General features: G+C 35.1%; 1 protein-coding gene across 1 annotated transcript; it reads left to right on the top strand.

The window, feature by feature from the left end:
- Window positions 1-2,190: 2,190 nt before the first annotated feature.
- On the top strand, window positions 2,191-24,883 carry LOC142643313 (phosphoinositide phosphatase SAC3). Its single transcript, XM_075817882.1, has 16 exons — window positions 2,191-2,864; window positions 8,548-8,752; window positions 8,837-9,002; window positions 9,595-9,817; window positions 10,376-10,452; window positions 10,957-11,144; window positions 11,219-11,316; window positions 11,563-11,696; window positions 11,829-11,957; window positions 12,110-12,485; window positions 14,789-14,910; window positions 15,635-15,748; window positions 16,640-16,831; window positions 17,982-18,158; window positions 18,999-19,110; window positions 24,091-24,883. The coding sequence occupies exons 1-16, from the start codon at window positions 2,727-2,729 to the stop codon at window positions 24,163-24,165; spliced, it is 2,526 nt and encodes an 841-aa protein (XP_075673997.1). The 5' UTR covers window positions 2,191-2,726; the 3' UTR covers window positions 24,166-24,883.

Here is a 24,883-nt window from a genome sequence, read left to right as displayed (position 1 = left end):
ATGCATGAGGTTACAAGCTAGTATGCTTTAATCATAAGATAATGTAATCAACTATGTGATTTGTTTAAATTACTTAGTAAATTATATGATTAAAATATGCACACCACTATGTTGATATGGGAGAAAATTTTGTCTCTGCCTCTATTTTAGATCACATTACATTGAAAAATTTGTAACTTTCCCCAGTTTGCTATTTTGTTTCCTTTAATTTTAAATCACCAGTGTATAATCTGTATATATGCACTGTAGAATTAAAAACAACACATGTACACATATATGAATTCAAATTATACCTTGTTTAAGTCGTAGAGTTAGAAATGAGTTTTACTCTCTCTTTCTTCATTATTTTTTGGATATACACATGAGTTTACTCTTTTTTATTGGTTTTTTTATTTATTTATAGTTTATTTATATTAGACTCTTCGTCTTTTGCACAATATTAACTTACCTAAAAATTTAAAAAAAAAAAAAATATATATATATATATATAGATAGGACACGTGGGGGAAAATTATAGTACAATTTGAATTTAATTTGAAATCTAATTAGATTTGTTCTCAGCTTTACCTATTATATATATATATATATATATATATATATATATATATATATATATATATATTCATATTCACTTCAATCATATGACCATGTAATTAGTCACGTGACTTGTTTAGAAGGCTTAATGAATCATATGATTAAAACAACTGCAATTCCATGTAATAATTTGATATTTCTTTAAATTAATTTGAAGGAAAGTTTTGTCCATAATTCTATTTTAGATCACATTAAATTGGTGGATTTGAAATCTTTTTCCAATTTGTTGTTTCTTTCCATTAACCCAACCACAAAAATGTTATTTTTTTCTTGGAATTTACCAATTTAAAAAGATTTATTTACTATAAAAGGCTTTTTTTTGGATAATTCAATAGTGTTATAGGGATAATTCAATAATTTTTTTTGAGTTAAGGGATAATTCAATAATTGAGAGAGGATGAATTTGACTTTATAGACGTTTTATTTAAAAAAATCAAGAAGAGTAAGTAAAACTATAAAACTCTTAAAAAAGAAGAACACTCTTAAAATAAAGAAGAAATTTTTTAAAAGGTTAATAAATAGGAAATAGTGATAATTTTTTTTTTTTTTTTTTGGGACGAGCAGAAAAATAGTGATAACACTGTGCAGGTGGTCAGGTTGATTGGTTCCTAACAAATACTAATTCAAAACATAGATTACTAACATATACGTGGACAAGTTTGCCAAGTTACCAATATAAGAATTAGTAGTCTTTCCTCTTCCTTTTTGGGCAAGCGAATAGGCAACTGCAAAGTTACAATCACGTTAAATATCAATATTGTTAAAAAAAATGAGAGCACGTTAAATGACAATTTTCTTTTTAAAATAAATTATAATTAAATATTTAACCAATTTCATCATTAAAAATTAAAGATTAATAACACCTATACACTCCTTGTTATACACTCACTATATACATATTCGGCACATAGATTGAAATCGTGTTTTAAAGTTAAAATCCTCAGATCTTGTTTTTCACAATTTTAACAAAAATTATATTTTAAAAATCACAAATTCAAAAAGAAATTTGTATAAAGTATGCAATAGTAACGGGTTTCAATTTACTCAACTAATAAAATCTCTAATGGTTGAATATGAGATTTAAAATTCAATCTCCGCTTACGCCAAAAAACTGATTGGTGTCTTGATATGATGATAAAAAATTATTCAAGTCTAACCTTTTATTTTATCATATATTTTCATAAATTAAAAAAAGTATATATATATTTGAGTAATTACATGTACTATTATTAAAAGGTACTAATATTTATTTGATATTAAAAAAAAAATAAAAAAATGAATATTATTATATGTGGATGGAGCGGTGACCGAAGTTGTGGTTTTGATTTGATTACTACATAACATAAAACTCTCTCTCTACATTTTTTGGATCTGAGAGGGCTTCTCCTTTTCTCTGTTTGTCTCTGTTATCTTTGAAAAACAACAACACAACACAACACAGCACAAAACTGGTCCTATATAAAAATTTAACATCACCAATTATTAGCTTCTCTTTCTCTCTCTCTCTCTCATTTCTCTTTTTCACTGGTTTCTCCTTTCTCGAACCTCCCAAAGCCATCAAGCTCGCTCGATCTTTCTCTTCCCCAAAAACCAAAAAAAAAAAAAAACTCTTCAATTTCCAAACCTCTCTTCCTCCTCTTCGTCTCTGATCTGTACAATAATAACAACAATATTCGATCTCTCAATTCGAGTTTTTCCTTTCTTTATTTTTTTTTTGGTTTTTTTAAATATTCGATCAGAAAGCTGTTTCTTGCTTTGCTTTTGTGTGTCTCTCAACAAAACCAGATAGAAGAAGCATTTGGCTTTGTGAATGGAAAAAGAGAAAAAGTTTGTTATATTGAAATTATTATTATTATAGGTTGTGATAATAGTAATAATAATTTCAATATTTTTGCCAAAAAATATACCAAAAAGAAAAAAAAAAAAAAGAGTGAAGGTCACGGACCATGTTGTATTTGAAGCAACCAAGCTCCATTGTATGCAAAGGAATCTCGAAGCTCAAGCTGTTGTTAGAAGATTGAATGCAATTACGATACTATCCCTGAGCTCTCGGCTTAGCTCGGGGGATTTTTGAAGTTTAATTTATTGTTGTTGTTGTTTCTCTCTGTATCTGTATCTGCATCTGTGTATCAATGGCGTGGTGCTTAGAGAACAACGGAGAAACTCTCTATTCTTCACAGTCCTCCATCACTGAAGAGCCTCTCGCTCCTCCTCCTCCTCTTTCCTCCAATGCTTATATGCAGAAATTCAGGCTCTACGAGACTCGATCGGTAATCGCATTTCTCAATTTTTCTATATATATATATATATATAAGATCTCTTCCTTTTTTTTTTTTTTTTTTTTCAATTCACGACTTTCGCTCAAAAATTGAGTCGTTCAAGTTCAATTGCCAAGTTTCACTTTCACTAGCAAGATCACAAAATGAGCTAATTCAAGTTGTGCATTTGAGTCACTTGTACTTGCTTCACAACTGTATTTTTTTTTTTTTTTTATTGGTTATAGAATGCTTCTATTGGTTAAAGAATTTGGAGCACCATAACTGCCCTTGTTAGATTGAACAAAGTGTTGAGATTGCTGCGTAAAATGTTATAGGTCTCTCTCACTCCTTTTGATTTTTTTATGCTATAGCAGAAGCTCAGATACCAATTATTGGGATAACTGTAAAGATTACTAAATTAACAAGCACACACACTGGAAACTTGAGAATTTACAGCACTCTACCTCTCTTACATAGCTCTCACTTGTGGGTATCTATTGCAACCCTAAAAAGCTATCAAACTACTCTTCTTCTAGGAGTTTTCTCCTCGATCAAGAGAATTCTAGAAATCTTTCTTCTAAGAGTATTTCTTTGGCTTCGGATAACTCATGTGAGAGGACCCTTGGGTCAAAGCCACCAAAAACATTCACAGTACTATCTATATATAAGCCTTCAGCTATCCATTTTCTCCTAAGTGAGTTTCTCTCTTACTCTCATTTTTTTTTGTTTCTTGCACTTTCCTACTAAAAACGAAAAACAAAAATCTGGGTCACTTGTCATTTGTCGATTCAGTCCCCATTTTCACTGTTTTTCAAGGTTGAAGGAATATGTTGGATTCTCTACCTCATGAAATCCTGACCAATGTTTTCGTTCGCCTACCTATAAAATCCATAGTAAAATGCACAGCAGTCTGCAAAACATGGAAATCTCTCATCCAAAACCCAACCTTCATTTCCAACCATCTCCACCACTCCTCCAACAACCCCCTACTCCTCTTCAGGCTCTGCTCTTCGGAGCTTGCCAAAGCATTTATTAAGTTGACTGTTGGAGAAAATGAAAAAGAACAATACGTTTTGCATTTTGACAACCAAGATTTCAATGAGTACACCAGGTTTGATGACTTCCCTCTTCATGGTTAAAGCTATGGCGGAATATTTCATGTAGTGGGTACTTGTAATGGCCTCATCTTCCTTGCTGATGTTTTATTTGGGTACCATAATAATTTCTTTCTCTGGAACCCTTGTATTAGAAAGTTTGTCAAACTTCCTAAACCCAATATTACCTGCTTTACACGTGGTGGCTACAACACCTCTGTTAGCTTTGGATTTGATTCCAAAACCAATGACTATAAGGTGGTGAGGTTTCTGACTATTGAAGAAAAAGGCCAGAGGGGTAAGGTGGAGGTTTACTCACTCTCCATTGGAAAATGGAGAATGGTTACTGCTTTGCCTCCTAGAGGTGCTGCACGTGGTCATGACCCGGCGGCTTTTGTCGATGGGGCTCTGCATTGGGTTGCTTTGAGGAAGACTGGGAAAAAATTTCTTAATTTTGTTATGGTGTTTGATTTGGGGGAAGAGGTCTTCCGTGAGATAGCGCTGCTGAAACTATCAAAATAGAGATGAGTATTTGGAGAGGGTATTTATTTTAGCGCATGGGAATTCCCTTGCCCTGTTTCAACGGGGGTATTACTATCTCAGTATATGGGTGATGGAACGCTATGTGGATGTGTCATCATGGACCAAAAGAGATCTCATAGATCACATAAATCATAGATCTCAACACAGTAAGTTTGAAAAATCTCTCAATGCAACTTTCATAGCCTTAATTCCTAAGAAGAATGATGCCTCCAACATTCTAGACTTTAGACCTATTAGCTTGGTGGGGAGTGTTTACAAGATTTTGGCTAAGGTCTTGGCAAACTGGCTGAAAGAGGTCTTGGATCAATTGATTTCTGAGTCTCAGAACAGTTTTGTGGGTGGTAGAAAAGTCTTTGGTTCAGTTCTAATTGCTAATGAATGTGTTGATAGTAGGGTGAAGAGTAAGAATCCGGGGGTTATTTGTAAATTAGACATTGAGAAAGCCTATGAACATGTGAACTGGGAGGCTCTCCTAGATTTGTTGAAGAGAATGAGATTTGGGGTGAGGTGGTGTAGGTGGATCCACACTTGCATATCCATAGTCCAATTTTCTGTCTTGTTTAATGGGTCTTCAGCTGATTTTTTTGGGAGTTCGAGGGGATTGAGACAAGGGGACCCACTATCTCCCATGTTGTTTCTGGTTATGATGGAGGTCTTCAGTAAGATGATGAAAAGAGCTGAAGGGGCTGGTTTGCTTCGAGGTTTTAGAGTGGACGGTAGTCGGGGTGGAGGGGTTTGTGTTTCGCATCTTTTGTTTGCGGATGATACGATTTTGTTTTGTGATGCAAATGAGGAGCAGATTTTACATGTTCGGATGCTTCTTTGTTTTCAGGCAGTGACAGGTTTAAAGGTTAATTCGTTAAAGAGTGAGATGGTTCCCATTGGGGAGGTTCCTAATGTCCATGTTTTGGCAGAGATTTTGGGATGCCGGATTGGGTCTTTGCCTATGACCTATCTTGGTATGCCTTTGGAGGCGTCCCACAAGTCCTCTGCTGTTTGGAATCCTATCTTGGAGAAAATTGAGCGTAAGTTGGCCGGATGGAGGAAGATGTATTTGTCAAAAGGTGGAAGACTAACGTTGCTTAAAAGCACATTATCTAATCTCCCTACATATTATTTATCTTTGTTTACTATCCTTACACATGTGGCCAATAAAATTGAGAGGTTGCAAATGGATTTCTTGTGGGGGGATTCCAAGACACATTTGGTGGGATGGGACAAGGTGTGCGCACCCTTGAAAAATGGCGGGTTAGGAGTAAGAAAATTAACTACTTTTAATAAAGCCTTACTAGGAAAGTGGTTATGGCGGTTTGGGATTGAAGAGTCAAGGCTTTGGAGAAGGGTTGTAGCTCTAAAGTTTGGGGTAGAATGAGGGGGATAGACATTCAAGCTAAGTAGAGGGGTTCATGGGTGTAGTTTGTGGAGAAGTATCCGAATGGATTGGGAGGATTTTAGCAAAAATATTCAGTTTAAGGTAGGGGTGGGAGATAGAGTTAAGTTTTGGACAGATCAATGGTGTGGGGATTCTCCACTTCAATCGACTTTTCCGGGTGTGTATGGAATTGCGTCCAATAAAGAGGCATCGGTGGCCTCTTCTCTTGAACGATTAGGGATAGAGGAATGGAGAAGCTGGGATGTTCATTTGGTTCGAAGACCAAATGATTGGGAAATGGGTGGTGTGGATGATTTTCTCCGCACCTTGGGGTCAAATTTACCTCCCACTGAGAATGAAGATCGCATACGATGGAAGTTGACAAAGAATGGGGATTTTGATATCCGATCGTTTTATAATAAGTTAAGAAGACCTTTGCCCTTTATTTTTCCTTGGAAAGGTGTGTGGAAGGTTAAGGCTCCTCGACGTATCTCATTCTTTATGTGGATTGCTGTTTGGATAAGATTCTTACAGGTGATAGTTTGAGGGGTAGAGGGATGGATTTTGTTAACTAGTGCATTATGTGTTGTTGTAATGGGGAGACAGTGGATCATCTGCTACTTCATTGTGGTAAGGCTTATAGGTTGTGGAGTTTGGTGTTTAGATCTTTTGGGATTTCTTGGGTCTTGCCAAGAACGGTTGCGGATACTTTATTTGGTTGGTGGAATTGGCTTGGAGAGCATTCGTCTAGCATTTAGAATTTAGTTCTTTTGTGCTTAATGTGGTGTCTTTGGAGGGAGCGAAATTGGAGGACATTTGAGGAGATAGAAAGCTCAGATGATCAGCTATTGACCTCTTTCAGTGGCTCTCTATTTGATTGGTCTAAGGCTTGGGGACTCACCTTTAGTGACTCTCTCCCTATGTTCCTTGACACTCTTCTTTGTATTTAGTATCTTAACTCTCCTTTTTCTTTCTTTATCTTTTCTCTCTATAATTTTCCCTCTGCCTTATGTTTTTCTGCATAAGGTAATGTTTTTGAATATATATCCTTTTTACTTATCAAAAATATAAGCCTTCAAATCCTATTCCTTAGTGTACAAGAAATATTGATTTTTTTTTTTTTGGTTGGGATAGATAGAATAATTTTATTGAAATGAGACTACTTCTTGAAAATAGACATGAAGTAGCCTAAAGAATTACGGTTGGAAAAATATCTACAAATGAGAGTCTCTATGAAGGAATAAATACAATTACTATCAGTGAGACCCAAAACAAGGCCATTTATAAAGAGAACTAATGAAGGATGCTTGAATTTGAGCTGACGTGTACTTCACAACGCTGATATCTCTCCGTCCATATATTCCACATCAAACATAAAGGAGTAAGATTCCAAATATTTGAATTAGGACCCCTACTCTGCCACCCACATAATAAATACCCATTGAATCCCAAGCAACTTGAATATCAAACTTCACAACTCAAAGGCCACACTACAATGAATCAAGATGTGGTCCACAATCTCCCCACTACAACAGCACATACAGAGCAACTCACCATAGTGTAATCCCCCTAGATGAGGTTCTCACAAGGAATATACATTCTTTTCTGGGTTTAAGGGATACCTCAGTGCTTTAGCACCTCTTGTGGAGCATTGGTAGTAGTGTCGGAACCCATCTAGCCCCTTTCCCCTATTTACCTAGCAAAAAAAAGATGGCCATTCCTTTCACACAAAGAAAACCCCCCCAAAAAAAAAAAACCAAATCTAATTTCCTTCCTCACCATATAGAGCCAAATACTTAACCAAGTCCAAATAGAGATTTGAGGCAATTTCCAACAAATCTCTACCTTGACTTAAATTTCCTCAAGCAATCTTCTTCTTTATTATCCATCACGTTAATGCAATTGCTTTTCTCAAGTAGGATGATTATTGTTAGCACAGCCAAAGACAAAGTTGCATGGGCTTATATCAAATAATTGCAAACTTGTACCAAATCTTCCCCCAAACTATACTTGGACTAACCAGGGAATTTGATACCATTTTTTATGCAATAGTGGAAGGTCTGATACCAATTATTGAGATAGCAAAAGCTCTTACACCACTTGTGTGATAACACCTCACAGATTTGAACAAATAACAGTAAAGAAAAATAAGAATACAAATGTTTACTTGTTTTATCTCAAAAAAGAAAAAATGTTTACTTGTTTTTGCAAAATGCCTACCTCCACAGAGAGGGAGATCAAATCTATTATACTAAATGAGGATTACAACACCCAACCTTTCTTACATAGCTCTTATCCTTTTGACCCCCAAAGAACTATTAAACAACTCTTCCTGAGTTTTTACCTTCTCTTAAGAGAGCTGTCCTTTTTAGAGTTTTTTCCTCTCCCCATATTGGGATCCAAATAGGTAACAAAGTCAACCGTCCTTTCTCACCCAGAAAAGCTAAATAGGTAACCACGTCCAAATGGGAGCTTGAGGAAATTTCCAACAGATATTAATGGATTTTATTTTGTAACTTGTTTTTTGTTATAAATAGTTATTTATCGGCAACATATTTCTATCTTGGCATTTTAAAATTGTGAATTATTTGGATCATACGAAAGTTTAATTGGTATATTGTGTGTAGCAGTAAATTTTCTGTAGACAAACCAACTTAAGCAAAATCTACTACGTTTTATGCTGCAGAATTTTTACATGATAGGGAGGGACAAGGGTAGAACATATTGGAGAGTGCTAAAGATTGACCGGCTGGAGCCTTGTGAGTTAAACATTCGTGAAGATTCTACTGCATATACAGAAAGGGAATGCTCTGACCTTTTGAGGCGGATAAATGAAGGAAACAAGTCCACGGGTGGACTAAAGTTTGTCACTACTTGTTATGGAATTGTTGGTATGCAGGGCCTTTGTATGCATTCTTATATCTTAATAAACCAACAACATTATGACGGTACTCATATTGGTTTGCTGTTTTCAGGATTCATCAAATTTTTGGGGCCTTATTATATGCTGCTTATCACAAAAAGAAGACAGATTGGTGCAATATGCGGTCATACTGTATATGCTGTCTCCAAGACTGAGATGATTCCGTTTCTGAATTCTACTGATGAGTCCAGTATCGCTAATTCTAGGAATGAGAACAGGTCATTAATCCATTCTGCATGTAAATGTATTTTGTCCATGGTACTTGTGAAGGGAACCATGAATGTTACTCAGCTTTGTATCTGTCTTTTGTGAAAATTAATGTCTCTGATGTGGTTCTTCCAGTTCTTCTTTCTTTTTAACCTGGTAGGAACATGCAATCTGACTTTGGACCATATTCTTTCTTTCATTTTTATGCACTTCAAAGTTATAAGTTAGAGCATAATAAATTTGTGAATGCTAAAATATGTTGTGACCATCTTAAATGAATATTATTTAGTCTATACTGACAGAATTATTCCACTTCTCCCCACTTTTAATCTTTCTTAGAGATAGCATTAATTGTATTGGTAATTGTCATATTAAGTTCAGAGCTTCTGCTTTGATTGGTTACAAATGATGCTTGATTCATTTTTTAGTTAGTGTGTAACACAAACACACACATGCCCAACCAAGTGTGAGGGGAATCTTCTGTATTCTCTCGACAGTTCCTTATTTAAACATTTATCTTATTCTTTTTTACCAATTATTCTTGCTCTAAATATGGTCATTATTGTCGCTAACTTTATATTCTTTGTTGAGTTGATATCTTAGATACAAGAAGCTCCTATGCACGGTGGATCTAACAAAGGACTTCTTTTTTAGCTACTCATATCATGTTATGCGTAGTCTTCAAAAGAACTTAAGTAATCACGAGACTGGCCATGTTCTCTACGAAACCATGTTTGTTTGGAATGAGTTCTTGACCCGGGAAATCCGGAATCACCTCCAGAATACTCTTTGGACAGTTGCTTTGGTTTATGGCTTTTTTAAGCAGGTAAGGAATGAATGATGTTTTTGATGATCTAACAATAACTAATTAAATTAGTATGGGGGATGTGGATGTTAGTATAACTTTCACATCATTCTGTTCAAAAGATTGTTGGAACTTTCTGGATTCATTTGTGAATCCTAGTTTGCTGAAACATTACCGTCATTATTCAAATCATTTGAAATTTTATTGTACCAGCTTCTGACTCTGTTCATGTGCAATTTCATGTATTAATTGATGCCCTTCTCTTTGGAATGAGATTATTTAGTTCTTTCCTCTGTATTCTCCATGTCTTTGTACTTGTTTCATATATGTACTTAAATCTTTGGAGTTAGTCTTATGAAGTGAGTATAATGCAGATACATAATATTTCTTTGGGGTATTATCATTCCTACTGAATGTTGTTATTTCTGGTTTACTACATTCGCTAAAATTTGTTGACTTGTTATTTTTAAATATTGTCTGCCCAACTATACAGATAATGATTTTGTTCCTTTTTTTTAGTGTTTTTTATTTATTTATTTATTATTTTATCTCTGATGGATTCATGCTACTCAAATCTAGGCAACACTCTCTGTGTCTGGACGAGAGTTCAAAGTGGCCCTCATTGCTAGACGTTCTCGTCACTATGCAGGCACCAGGTAAGAGTTCATACAGATTTGGCTTTTTCCTGGTTACACCATGTGCTTAGTATGGGGATGGATACACATATATGAGAAATTTACTTTTGAGTCATGTGGTTTATCAATGGTATTAAATTTAAATATAACCTTTTTGAGAAACTTGGATCAATCTTTTCCATATGTTATTTGGAATGCATTGTTCTAATGCTTCCTCGATTCAAACTGCTTATATGGTTTTATAACCTTTCAGTAAATATAATCTCTATACGGTTCATGCAATCATTGGATTAACCCAAATGAATAATTAACATAGTTCACCAGAAACTTATTTTTTTGTGGATTGATTTTGACATGACTCTCACTCGGTTGTGCAACATGACTTGGGTTCTGGGTTCTCTGGTTGCCATTGTTATAGAATAAAGATTATATGATATGGTTAAGATTGAGTATTTATATACATCCTTAGCATATTTACCTCATGTGGCATATGAGGGCCTCACTTATTGTTTACTTCTAATTTAGGTATCTAAAACGAGGTGTAAATGAGAAAGGTAGAGTTGCTAATGATGTTGAGACAGAACAGATTGTGTTTGAAGATGTTCCAGAAGGGTTTCCCATGCAAATAAGCTCTGTTGTCCAGAACCGAGGCTCAATCCCTCTTTTTTGGTCACAGGAAACTTCACGCTTGAATCTTAAACCAGACATTATATGTATGTCCTTGCATAAGTAGTGGCAGTTAAGTGTATGGCATTTATTTTTGTAACTAACTTCTGTCCTTTTCCAGTGTCAAAGAAGGACCAAAATTATGAAGCTACCAGACTTCATTTTGAAAATCTTGTCAGGAGATATGGAAACCCCATAATTATTTTGAATTTAATTAAGGTCAGTTTCTATAGGTTTAGTAATTTTTGTCATCGTTATTCTTTATCTTTTTATCATCACTATCATATATTCTTTCTATTCATTTATTTTTCTCTATATATTGTTAAAAATTTCCTCAAGGAGAGAGCTTTACACTATGAAAGAGTCTTACTGACACTCTGAATATTAGAACACTTGATCTATATTTCATGTAACTTTTATTTTAACATACATTGTGATTGATTTTTGGAATTTGGCAATTGATAGACACATGAGAAGAAGCCTCGAGAGTCCATTCTTCGTGCAGAGTTTGCTAATGCAATTGAGTTCATTAATAAAGATTTATCTGAGGAGAACCGTCTTAGATTTCTTCATTGGGATCTACACAGACATTCTCGGAGGTATACATGTGCTCAATTCTTGCCCCCCCCCCCCCTCCGCCCCCTTTTTATTTCTTTCAAATAATTCTATATTTTCTTGAGAATTTGATTTTTATTGCAAAATTGTTTCTTACTCTTCCCCTGCAATTCCAGCAAAGCTACAAATGTTTTGCTGCTTCTTGGCAAAGTGGCTGCATATGCACTTACGATTACTGGGTTCTTCTATTGCCAAGTAACTCCAGCCTTGAGGCATGAAGGGAGTCTAAGATGGCATTCCTCCGAGTAAGGGTTTTTTTTTTTTTTTTTTTTTTTTTTTTTTTTTTTTCTGGTTTCTATGGTCATCTCTTCAAATTATAATGTTTAAGATTAACTAATTTACATGTTTTCTGTTTTCAGAATCTGATGATGTGGCTGGCATTTGAAATTTGATGCAGGAATATAGACAATGGGGACTTATCTCCTCAGAGGCACTACGACACTGATGATGTGGATGCTGATAACTTTGAGAGGAAACTCAATGGTGGAAAGCATGGTGCTAGTGATGTTGCTAACGGGAATCATTCTGTCAAGGAACCCATGTTCCAAAGGGGAGTGCTCAGGACCAATTGTATTGATTGCCTGGATCGCACAAATGTTGCACAATATGCTTATGGATTAGCAGCTCTTGGACACCAACTTCATGCTCTGGGTGTTATAGACAAGCCAAAGATAGATCTTGATGCTCCTTTAGCAGACAATTTGATGGGATTTTATGAGAGAATGGGTGACACTCTTGCTCACCAATATGGTGGCTCAGCCGCTCACAACAAGGTAATTATCACTTGTGATACTCTTTCAAAGTGCTTAGTCTTTATTGCTTTCAAATTATTAAGTGTGTTGATGAAATTATGTATAATTTCCTTTCCTCTTTTTTTTGCCCTTCCTAAACTGATCATACCGAATTACTGGGGTTAGAATTTTGCTTTTAAAATTGTTTTTATTGGTGTAGGGTCTGTCTATGGATCTGATTTTGTTTCAACTGACTAATTAAACTCTTATAAAAGATAATCTGGTCTGATAGTATTATGATCTGATTGATTACTTGTATGTTTTTAAATACTAAATAATATCCACCATTATATTACCCAAGACTTGATGGTGGATGTAAGTTCTGTATATGGCATTAGATAAGGTTGTGTCCTTTTCAAAGAAGATACATATGATACCTTCACTAGGCAATTAGAAATATGGCACATTCATTGTCTCTGACTCACTGTCACTTGTTCATTCGTAGGTTCTCTCCATCTCTCTGGTTGCATTTCTATGATTTATAACTTTCCTGATCTTGTTTTTAAATTCTTTTTTTTTTTATAAGTAAATAATCCTTAAATAAAATTTGTGCAAAAGAGGCACTCAACCCTAATACAGCAGGAAGTATACAAGAGATAAGACCCCAAAAGAAAGAAAGAAAGAAAAGATTAAAGCCAACTTCTAAAATCCAGAAAATCCGAAAGATGTAGCAAAGAAGAGAAGGTAAGCAGCAGGAAGAATCCATCCAAGCATGAAGGAACAGCAACTTTAACTCCAGTAATGATGGCTCATGACCCTCAAATTTCCTAGAATTCTTTTCCCTGCAAAGACACTATGTTAGGCCTTCCATCTGTCTTACTCCTACTATGCCTACCAAATTTCCCTGTCCAACAAGCAAACATGTTGACTTCCAACTTGGACATTGCCCAATCTATCCCAATTGAACTAAATACAAGCAATCAAAACTCTCTAGCCAAACTTCATTGGAGTAAAAGATGGTCCACGGTCAAACTCTCCCAATCTTACTTTGCATCACTCATTACTTTCTAAACATCTTTCATCTCTGAGCTCCTTTTATATATCTTTCTTAATTGAGTCTAATTTTCTGGATAACATTGATTAATCTTCTCATCTCTGAGCTCCTTTTATGCATTCTCTCATTCATCTGCAATGTTATTAGACTGAATGTTGTTTCCTTGTTAAATCGGATCACGATATATGGAATGTATTCTGATTAGTCTGAGTCGATTCGTTCATGGGCCTAGTTAGCCGGAGTGCATCCTTCTAAGTTTCCTGGTGTGAGAATATAGCTTTTATGACAGTTAAGAAGTGGACAGGCTGCAAAAACCGTATATGTCCAATTACTCATTCCCTATGGTCTTTTATGATTCAGGCCTTTGGTATTCATTGGGTTATGCCAGGTTTGGTGGCAGGTTTGCTATCTTGTTGGCATTAGTGGCTTGGGAAGCATAATTCGGACATTTGGAATTTGGTTCCAGGGTGCTTAATGTGGACTGTGTGGTTGGAACGAAATCGTCGATCTTTTGAGGATAAAGAGAAGATGTTGGATGAGTTAAAGGTTTTGAGCCATCGCAGTTTTTTGGAGTGGTCTCGTTGTTGAGGTTTTACCGATTGTTCTTCTCTCTCTGAGTTTATGTCTTCCCTTAGCTTAGTTTCCTGATTTCCCTCTTTGTGTTGTGTTGTGTTGTGTGCTTTTTTTTTTTTCATCATCATGAACATCTTGTACTTTTCTCTTATTGTTTTATCTTTAATATTATTTTTCTGATTACCTATCAAAAAAAGAAGAATATCTGTTCTGGGTTGTTTTGACACAAGAGATCTCCTTTTTCAGAATTGTGGATTCTAAGCCACACTTGTGTTTAATAGGGTGGACTTGTTGTCCTAGTTGTCAAGACCAGCTCTAATTAATGCCTAGCAAATGATGAACTAAATGTGGCCTTGCAAGTCCAAAAACAGAAGAAGTTACTAGGAGGAGGGTTCACAAGACTTGTACCAAAGGACAAGTAGACCATGATATCATGATAGTGAACTATTAGTTCAAAAGCATAAGCTGTTAGAAAGTAGGCACATACTTGTAACATTAATAGCTATGCTCTCCATATTTTGAAATGTAAACTGAACCATAGTCTTAGGGAATTTGATGTTAAACTATGCAGTATAGTTTGATATGGTTACTGTAATGGGTACCTGGTTGTGGATCAACCATAACACTCTTACAAGTATTCATTATGTTTCCTAAGTAATTATCTTAATCTTTATCAATCTGCTTCATTTGTTAACCTTTTCAACTTCTGGTGCCATAGATATTCTCTGAGAGAAGGGGTCAGTGGAAAGCAGCAACTCAGTCCCAAGAATTTTTCAGAACTCTTCAACGGTATTACAGCAATGCTTATATGGATGCAGAGAAACAAGATGCAATTAATGTGTAAGTCTTGCATTTGAAATCTTGTATTAATTTTTTGGAGAAAGAAAGGTCTATTTCTGGTTAAATCTTCTGGTGCCTGCCAGTAGTACACCGTTCTACAAGTTGAATATACATGTTGATTACTTGTTCTCTAGTCAGGGCATTTGTTTATTGGAGTCTTGGAATTTTTTTGGCTCAAATAATATAACTTATCCTCTTGCCTTTTCTAACTAAAGATGGGGTGGCAGTGAGATGAGCTTTAAAGTGTGGTTTTACAGCAGTTTTATCGGGTACTGGGCTTCATAACCAACCAGTATGCCTCCTCCTTCATTAGGGGTCCAGTGTTTTTATAGATGTAATGGGTACCAGATTATTCTTGCTGAGGTATGGAGGACATCAATTGCTGCAATGGTTGGAAGTCATGAATGGCTTTCACCTGCAATGCTCAAGATCTCCCCTGAAATTTTAGCTTAATCTGAAAATCCTAGACCAGGAGAAAAAACAACTTTCACAAAGCAACTGCCCTACCCCTGGATGCCAACTGTGTCCTTGCGGTAATCTCTTAGTTTCTATGCAGTGGAGACAATGAGGTTGGTCCATTAATTTTCCTTCCTCTTGCTGCATTTTGCTCCAAAGGGTTGAAGGGAGATAGTGCATTAAATTGTTTGCAATGGCTAACTTGATCCTAAAGTATAAGTGCTTGCAGTTTTGTATTAAAATTTTATTTTTCAAATAATTTGTGCAGATTTCTGGGGCACTTTCAGCCACAACAGGGCAAACCTGCACTTTGGGAACTGGGTTCAGACCAGCACTACGATGCTGTGAGGAATGGACAAACAAATGTGGATGAAGATGGAAGGTAAGTAGCTGGCTAAGTGAAGCCTTGAACTTCATCAGTTAATTGCACCTGGTGGATAAAAGATATATTCTAGACAAAAATAGATATATGCCCTCAAATGTTATCTGCCTTTCTTAATTTCTAGTTTCACTGGATCTCTTTTCTTTCAAGAAATATTCTTTAACAGGCTTGGCTTGAAACTGAATGACTGCTAGGATATGTACTTGTGAAAAGTTAGTGGTTTAATACCAAATAGACTTTCCATCCATTAACAGCATGCAAAAATATCTTTTTCATTGATGGTATATAGGATGTGTTTTTTACTGATGGCTTATTGTTTCAATGGTATGAGATAATTACTGATGGACTTTGGGCCTAAGGCATTAATAAAACCAGGTGTGGCACTGAACTGATGCCTGAGTTCTATGGTGCCTTTTTGCCTACTAGTTAGCTATGATGAAAATTTTTCTTCTTTGTATATAATTTTAAATTTCAAAAATGATTTAATTGTTGAAATCAAAGTATACCATGTAAGATAGTAAATGTTATCCAAAGTGCAAAGAATCATCTATGATGGGGGTTAAAATCCTACATACTTAAAAGGTAAGGCAATAAAGCAGCTTATTTGTTGACAAAAATATGACATTGATATTAAAGAAAATAAGTTTGATATCATGATTTTCTGAGAATTTTTATGGGAAAAATCTAGTGGGTCAAGATCATGCCTACCTTAATTTTTCCTCTCAAACGAAAAAAGAAAAAAAGAAAAAGGATTTTATAAATTACTAATGGTAATGCATACTTTATGGATTGCTGAATTTTTAACTGTTGTGCTTACTTTAACCAAAATATCTGTTACAGCCATTGCTGCTTCAGCTTATTTGATAATTGTTGAGTTTTTTATTTTTCAAGGTCAATTTTCAAACGATCCTTATCAGATGGGAACCTTCTTCGTGATATCAGCTCACCCATATCAGCCACAAATGTGAAGCAGGTGAAAATGTCTCACTCCGCTTTACCTGATCAATCACAAGGAGCAAGCAACTTTCTATCTGAGTCTTCACCAGAAATCTCAACTTGTGGCAGTGATATAGCTTTTTCAAGGTTTGGTTACATTGCTGTCTTTGTTAGATTCCTTAAGCCATTGTTCAAACTTCAATTGGTTTACCATCATTTTCCTTTTCTTGTTCTCTTGGTGAATACACTTCATGGATATAAATACACATAAGATATGATTTTCTTTTCCTTTTTTTATTTTTTGGTTTTGTTTTTTGGGGTGGTGTTTGCTGTGTTGGTTTGTAGCTATGCTTTGTAATCTGATTTTATTTTTTTCTTCCGCTACCAGTTTGTAGTTTCTGTGGGTTTAGCATTTGTTGTCTTTTGCCATTAACCGCATGTTATAAGGATCATTGTGCTTAATAAAGTTTTTGCTCATTCATGGGGGAAGATTTGGGGGGGGGGGGGGTTAGAGAGAGAGAGAGAGAGAGAATGGTTGGAAGGTGGTAAAGTAGGTTTAGGGTAAAAGATAAAAGGCCTATGAACAAGTCCTCATATATTTGTCCAAAACTAAGGTTAAAGAAAAAAAAAAGTTTATATATTGGTTTGGACTGCATTGTCTGGCTTGACAGGCCTCAGATAATTGTACAAGACTGGCTAGATATGGGCCAAGTGTGTCAGGTTGGGTGGGCCACCTGGCCCATGATTGGGTCTAATACCAATTGTTCTAGAAGCTTAAACTGTTAAGAAATTGTGAATTTAGATAATTTAATTTAAAACTCTCCCTTCATGTGTCGACCTAAATTGCCCTTATTAAGTGGGGCCCAACGTGTGGGAAATTTTTTAAATTGGAGGTAAGGTGGAGATATGATTTGAACCCAAGACTGCTTTGCTACTATGATACTTACAAAAGTTTAAGCTGTTAAGAAATTTTGAATTTAATCATTTAATCTAACAGGGTTCATGTGTTTCTGATTGGACACGGAAATTCTTGCTGGGTTGTTAGACCTGTTTGAAAGTTGCAAAATAGCTATTTTGATTTTTTTTCAATAAACTAGTTTCATATGACGTATTTTTGACATTTTCACCCTTATCCGGAAACGCGCCTGTTCTTCATAGTTTATTAGCAACTAATTGAGTGGCGCCACCATTTATTAAATTCATATAAGTGAATGCATTCATAACGATATGCAGCATGGTTTACTTTTGGGATACATTAGACTAATTTGGTCCGTCTCCTGTGGATGTCTTTATGTAGGTATACTCCTTCAATGCCTAGCAGGCAGCTTTTTGGAGATATGCAAAGAGATCGATGCCTTGAGAGTGATCGTATATACTATTCTGAACATGGTGATTCATCTACCTGCTCAAATTTTGTTGACCTAGACTGGTTATCTTCCTCTGGGAATTCATGTGAGGAAGACCAATTTGAGAGGTAATTTTTATTTAGCTCTAAGATGGTGATAATCTTGCTAATTTATTGTGCAAAAGCCCAAACATAAAAAATAACCATCTAAGCATGAAAAAGCTTAGAGCAAGAATCACAAGCTTCTTTGTTGCAATGGTAAAAATCTAGCATGGTGAATAGAAAGTGTGTACGTTTGATTGTTTAGAGTGACCACTTCACGGAAAATGTTTAAAATTAGGCTAAGTATGAACATGGAAGGTTGGAGCAAGAATCACAAACTTCTTTGTTCCAATGGTAAAAATCAATGAGGGTGAATAGCAAGTGCGCATGTGTGATTATTTAGAGTGGCCACTTCATGGAAAATGTTTAAAGTCAGGCTAAGAAGCACGGACACGGACATGACACAACACGACATGAGACAACAATTCTTGAAAAGTTAGGACATTACACAGTGACGATACGACGAGTAATTAATTAATTAATATATATATATATCTTTGGTTATATTTGATTTATTTTCAGGCATTTTTATGTTTATTTTAACTTTTCAAAAATAAATAACTATAAAAATCTTTAAAACCATATCCAAAATCAAAGGAATTTTTTTCAAATAATTTTTTTCACCTCCCTACACAATGGAACATGCATGAAGGAGTGTTCCCAGCATGTCCATGCTTCTTAAAAATTAGGACCATATCCAGATTACCCCTCTCAGTATCCTCCTCTTGTAGGATCGTTACTGGGTAATGATCCTGTGAGAGTAGATTGTTTGTTGTTGGTGTGTTTCCTTGTAGCTTTTGTAACAAGGATGTTAGCTCACATTTGAACTATAACTGAAGAAGTTCACCTCTCCAAATATGGCTGCAGGACATCAATGCTCACAAATTCTCCACCTGCTGGGCTCTCATCAGAAAATGTTGTCAATGGAGTGATGGGAGAAACTACCCCATCCACAAGTGAATATGGATACAGCATGAAAGTAAGTACCTCCTTTGGATGTTAGTAGCAATGTAGCATTGATGTGCAACTAGTATTTGTTATGAATGGACAGTACTTAGATAGAAGTTGTCTCAAATTATATGGGAAGTATACATGCAATAGTTACTTGTATACCAAACTTGAAACATTAGTTGATACACTGAGATATCTCATTTGCAAACACCTTTTTAATTGTTATATTTTTTTCTAATAAAATATAAAAAGATCAAGAAATTTTATTTTGGATAGTTGTTCTAGACAATTAGTTGTCATGTTTGTTAAGAATTAGTTGAGGTGTCAATTTTACAATTTATAGTTAGGATCAAGATCCTCTAGAGTTCTTAGTGAACTCTACAACATAGAGTTCTTTAAATCCTCATTTTTTCTTTTTTATACAATAGAGGGCCAAGATTATGCCACATCATTAATCCACTGATATAACCCTAAAATAGTGGTTTAAAAAAGAATCATTCTTAATCAATATGACAGTTAAACTAAACCATGTTTCTAAGTGGCAAAGATCCCCAAAATTAAGACTGCCCAAGGTTAACCTGTCCACCTCCCTCCCCCTCTGATGGCTAGTTGCCAGAATCATATTCTCGATTCAAGATGAAAGGTGGCAACCAAAATAAAAGCAGCCTATTGCTTTAGAGTTTGGATCAGGCTCCTAATAAGCCTGCAGTGGTGGGAACATTCCCCAATCTCTTTTTCTCTCCCATACTTTTTCATGTCATTCAATGATGGAAGTCTTAATCAAAATAAGAGATTCCTTTAAGTTCTCCCTTTCTCTTAGGCTTGCTAGCCTTTAGAACTAAAAAGACAAGACAATGCAATCCCATGATATGCTCAGAAAATAAATAAATATATAAAAAATAAGGCCTTGTTTGGTTTGAGAGTGAGCCATATTCCATCACTCATTACTCAAAACTCATCATCCTATAACTCTTTTTTTTTTAACTTGAAAACCCCCAAGACCCATCTCAACTCTGTTTGGCTCATAAATCTGGTAGAGCTTTCTTTCTAAAAACTCAAATATTTTCACTTTATGTGGGACCCATGGACTGAATGAGTTCAGACTCTCTCTCTAGCCAGACTGCTTCTTCTAATTTCTCTCTCTCTCTCTCTCTCTCTCTCTCTCTCCGGACCCAAGAAGCTCCTTTGAAGCTTCAGTCCATTCATGGCTGACCAACAAGGTCAGCCGCTCCCCTCTCCTCACCGGCCGCTACAATTTGAGTGATGGAAACAAAAATTGAAAACAAATTCAAACAAGCTTCTCATGCATGGGACCCACCATATTTGAGTGATGAGGGATGAATTTTGAGTGATGAGTGATGAGTGAGTAAAAACATGAAATCCAAACAGCCCCTAAACATTTCACGAACGTGTGTAAAATTTTCGGTGTTTTAGATAAAAAGGAAGACAAGGGAGGCTGTTTCACAAATAAATCAGAACTTTTGATGGAGATAGACACCATAGTGATGTAATGGAAAGGCACATAGGTTTTGCTTGTGTGGCTCTTGGAATCATAAATGTCATAAGAATTATTTTATTTTTCAAACCATTACTATGATGAAGTTGAACAGAATTTGCTTTGATGGAGATTGACATCATAATGGTGTAATGGAAAGCTAAACAGATTTTTCTTGTGTGGCTCTTGGAAATGCAAACATCTTAGTGATAAGAATGATTTTTCCTTTAAACCATTATTTTAGGGTGGATGGATGATGTGGTATAATCTTGGCCCTTTTTAGGATCTTGATGCTACCATAAAATCTAGACTCATTAGAGCACATACTTTTGTATGCTTACCATTTTATTTTATTTTTTCCTCAAGAGAAATGGCATTACAAAAGGTCTTAAATTAAAGTATTTTCCTTACAAATATACAACAAAATAGATACAGGTAGCAGGTAGGTCTGGAGGCAATTGGAAATCTTGGGCACCATGCTTTTCAGCCCATTTGACTAGAGAGTATGCTAAGGCCATACTCACGGATATGTTATCTTTACAAATATACAACAAAACCGTGAGTGTGCTACCTTATTTTTATCCAATCAAATTGAAACACAAAATCCTCCCTACTTGAAGCCAACTCACGGACATCATGCAGGACATACCCCACTTCCCATTTTGAGCCACAGCACTTGCATTCTTGATTGTGACTATTACCCTTTAGCGTCACTTTTAATTATGACTTTCTCCCTTCTCAAGAGCCACTTCAACTGTATACCGCAAATTGGAAAGAGCCGCTTCAACTGTATCCCTCAAATTTATTGTTGTCCATCTTTAAACCTCATCACCAATCACAACCTCAATAACTATTTGAGACGTTAAAATTTTTACTTCAATAACTGGTTGAGACATCAGCCTTTTTACTGTTGTACTAGCTATTTCTTGATATGCACGATAACTTTAAAAATTAATATATGTCAAAAAGAAAAACGTTCCATATGCACATAATAATTAAAAATATAAAAATAATCTCACTTTTTTTTTTTTTTGAGAAATAAACTAACTGCTAAACACATACTTAATTGCACTCTCTCACGAAGCTCAAACACATTACTTAACCCAAAGTATCACTACAAAAGGGCCTAACTCTCTCTCTAAAATGTGGAATACATGGAATAGTAATTCAAAAGAAATAGTTATTCATCTCTAAGAAGGTTGTAATAGTTATTTCTTGATACGTGTAATAACTTTAAAAATTAATATAAGTAATTTTGTTTCTATATGCACATGATCCTTAAAAAATAATCCCTCTCTCTCTATCTCTCTCTCTCTCTCCCTCTCTCTCTCTCTCTCTATATATATATATAATGTTGGGTTTAAGTTATATCAAGTGTAACTTTAAGCATTGATACACTACATGATTTTTTTTATTAGATGTGAATTTTGATAAATCTTCCGTGACATTTTCTTCTTATACCCTCTATGCATAAAATAAAATATTTTATGATAATAATCTGAGATCAAGAACTATCTCATCTAATAAATATTTAAATTTAAATTTTTTATTTCAAAATTATTTATTAAATATAAGTTTTTAGATTGAATAGTAAATAACATTCGTTAGCACAAAATTTGGCATGCGTGTTAAGATTATATGTAATATATAATCCAATGATGAGATTTTTATAATATTATTCTAATAAAAATTATTAAGTGGTGTAACATTTCTTAAAGTTGATCTTGACCCATATATTCTTATAAAAAAATAAAAAATTTATAAGAATTTGAAACTAAGCATAACTTTAAAAATATTTAATTTTCAGATAATTGAGTCCAATGTAAATATAAATATATGAGTAAGATGTAAATATAAATGTAAGATATTTCGTAAATATAATTTATGAAATGACAAAGTTTGGTTACAAATTTAGTTATAGTTAATAGTTACAACTATCAGTAAAAAAATTACCATGACTACATATTTTGAAAATCTAACTGTTGGATTGTATGATCTTTATGTTCTTAACACGCATATCAAATTTCATTCCAATTAGATGTTATTTACCATTCTATCCATAAAATTATTTTCTATGCATAATTTTAGACTACAAAAACTTGAAATTTAAACTTTTGATTGATAACATAGTTATTGATTTTTGATTTTTCTGGAAATTTTGAAAGCATGGAAAATATAAGGAAAAAAATGTAATCCAATGGTGAATTTGTCAATAAAATGAGAGTGGAGTTGTAGCCAAACTTTTTTCTTTGTGAAATACAAGCTTGGGTTTGTTTGAATTTTATAACCAAACATATGAATAGGATACAACATCTTCTATTACCAATAATACATATTCCTGTACCTAATGAAATTATCATCTGGTGTATCTTAATGTGCCCTTAGTTTTACCCAACCATCCCGCTGTCTTTTCTCAAACCTCTCTAGAGACCCTTCCATCAGCACCCCTTTCCATTAGTACGTGGTGTCAACTTTAAACCTCCAACAAAACTACAATACTTCCTGTGAATATTTCTCACTAGTTCTTGTGTGTCCATTCCTGATCTGTCAAAACAAATTCTGTTCCTAATTTACCATAGAGCATCCAACGTTAGTGCTCCTATCAATAATATTTCCTCATCTTGTACATCTCCCTTTCTTAGCAGAGATTGGGGAAACGTGTTACTTCAAAAGTCCTATTGCCAAGGTAATTCTGATATGATCAAATCTTGGATCCCATTGAGTGCCAAACCAAGCTATCCTTACAACTTCACAACAAAGAAATAGATGAATTTTAGTTTTTCTTTCTTTACCACATAAATGGCAAAGATCATTCTCCTTATTCAAGTACTTTGCCAATTGACGCTTCAATGAAAAGTCAACAGTGTTTTCACTCTCCATGGAAGCATTTTGATCCATTCATGTAGTTCACTTTTCCAAATGCCTGCTCACAGCATTTTGCACCTCATATTGAACCGGAGTATTTGATCTGCCCAATATTTCTTGACCAAGAACATCAGTTTTCTATCCTCAGGCCTCTCAATCTGATCTTCCCTTGGCCCTTGGCACAACAGAGAGGAATCATTATAATTGCCTGCACAGATTCATCCATAAACAGCTGCCATAATCTATGTTCATCACACTCCCATCCTTCTGACATTTAGTAAATTTGAAATAACCAATGGCTGGTTCCTGGCTTATTCAGACCTCATAATTGGCTTGAAGCCTTTTTTGATAATTCAACAATTGAAGGAGGGAGAGTTTGATCCCTAGATAATTCCTTTGGAAACATTAGGAGGTGCCAACCAAATGAGCTACAAGGCTCTTGGTGGTTGGCTTGAAGCCTTTGATCCAAGTTATCCAAGGATCAAGACAAACATCCACATTCTGACCTCTATTTAAGCTTAAATTGTTGGTTGGTCTGATGGTTTATACTATTACTTTCAGTATTTAGAGAATGCGTACTTTAGTTTTTATTCGACAGGTGATATCTGCTAATGCAACTTCTTTTCCTGTGTTATGCGTATTGCACAGAATTCTGAGGTTCTTGAGGACTATTCAGACTGCTTTGTGAGATGGGTGGACCAAGGAGAGGCGCTGTGTCATTGAAGTTAGGCTCATTTCCTCCCCTAATTTAGTATATTCCCACTATCATTTCTTAGGCTTCTGCAACGATGCTGATCGACTAAGAAGAGACTAATGAGAGTACGCAGGCATAGCGGGAACAAGGGATACAGGAAACAGTGAAACCTGGCATTCTGTATGACATATTTCCAAGAACGCAATCCATCTGGGCTCTGTGACTAAAATCATTAATATCCATCGAAAAATCCCAATCAGTACCCAATAGCAGTAGAAGAGTAAATAGGCAACGGTTAAAATTCTTTTTGGAGCTCATTGTTCACTTCATTCTTCACTTCATGTGCCGCGTAGTCACCATTCGTGTAAATATTATCACTCTGCTCATGGGAGCTCCACTTGTAGAATTGCAGGTCATTGATTCTTTTTGTTTGCTTCATCTTTATCTGTGGTCAAGCATGCTTGCGATCAGGTGTTTGGAGGATATCCCTACCATTGTAGGAACTGTCGTTTGAGGTGTCTGGTCCTAGAGTCCGAAGATAAGTCCCTATGGACCACGTGACTTTGGTTCATTGAAATTGACATTTCTTTACGCCAAGCTTGCAAGCTTGCTGGCAATTAGTGTATGGAAATCTTTGTAACAAAATTGTAATAGAAAAATGTGCGGAATGTTCTTAACTAAGCTTGATTAAGCTGCCATATGACATGCCCAGCTCAAGAGAGAGAACTCATTTAAGTTTGTGAAAGC

The sequence above is a fragment of the Castanea sativa genome, chromosome 7 (assembly GCF_040712315.1).
Source record: "Castanea sativa cultivar Marrone di Chiusa Pesio chromosome 7, ASM4071231v1".
Taxonomy (NCBI): domain Eukaryota; kingdom Viridiplantae; phylum Streptophyta; class Magnoliopsida; order Fagales; family Fagaceae; genus Castanea; species Castanea sativa.
Note: the sequence above shows the minus strand (reverse complement) of the source record. Positions and strands in the feature narration are given on the sequence as shown.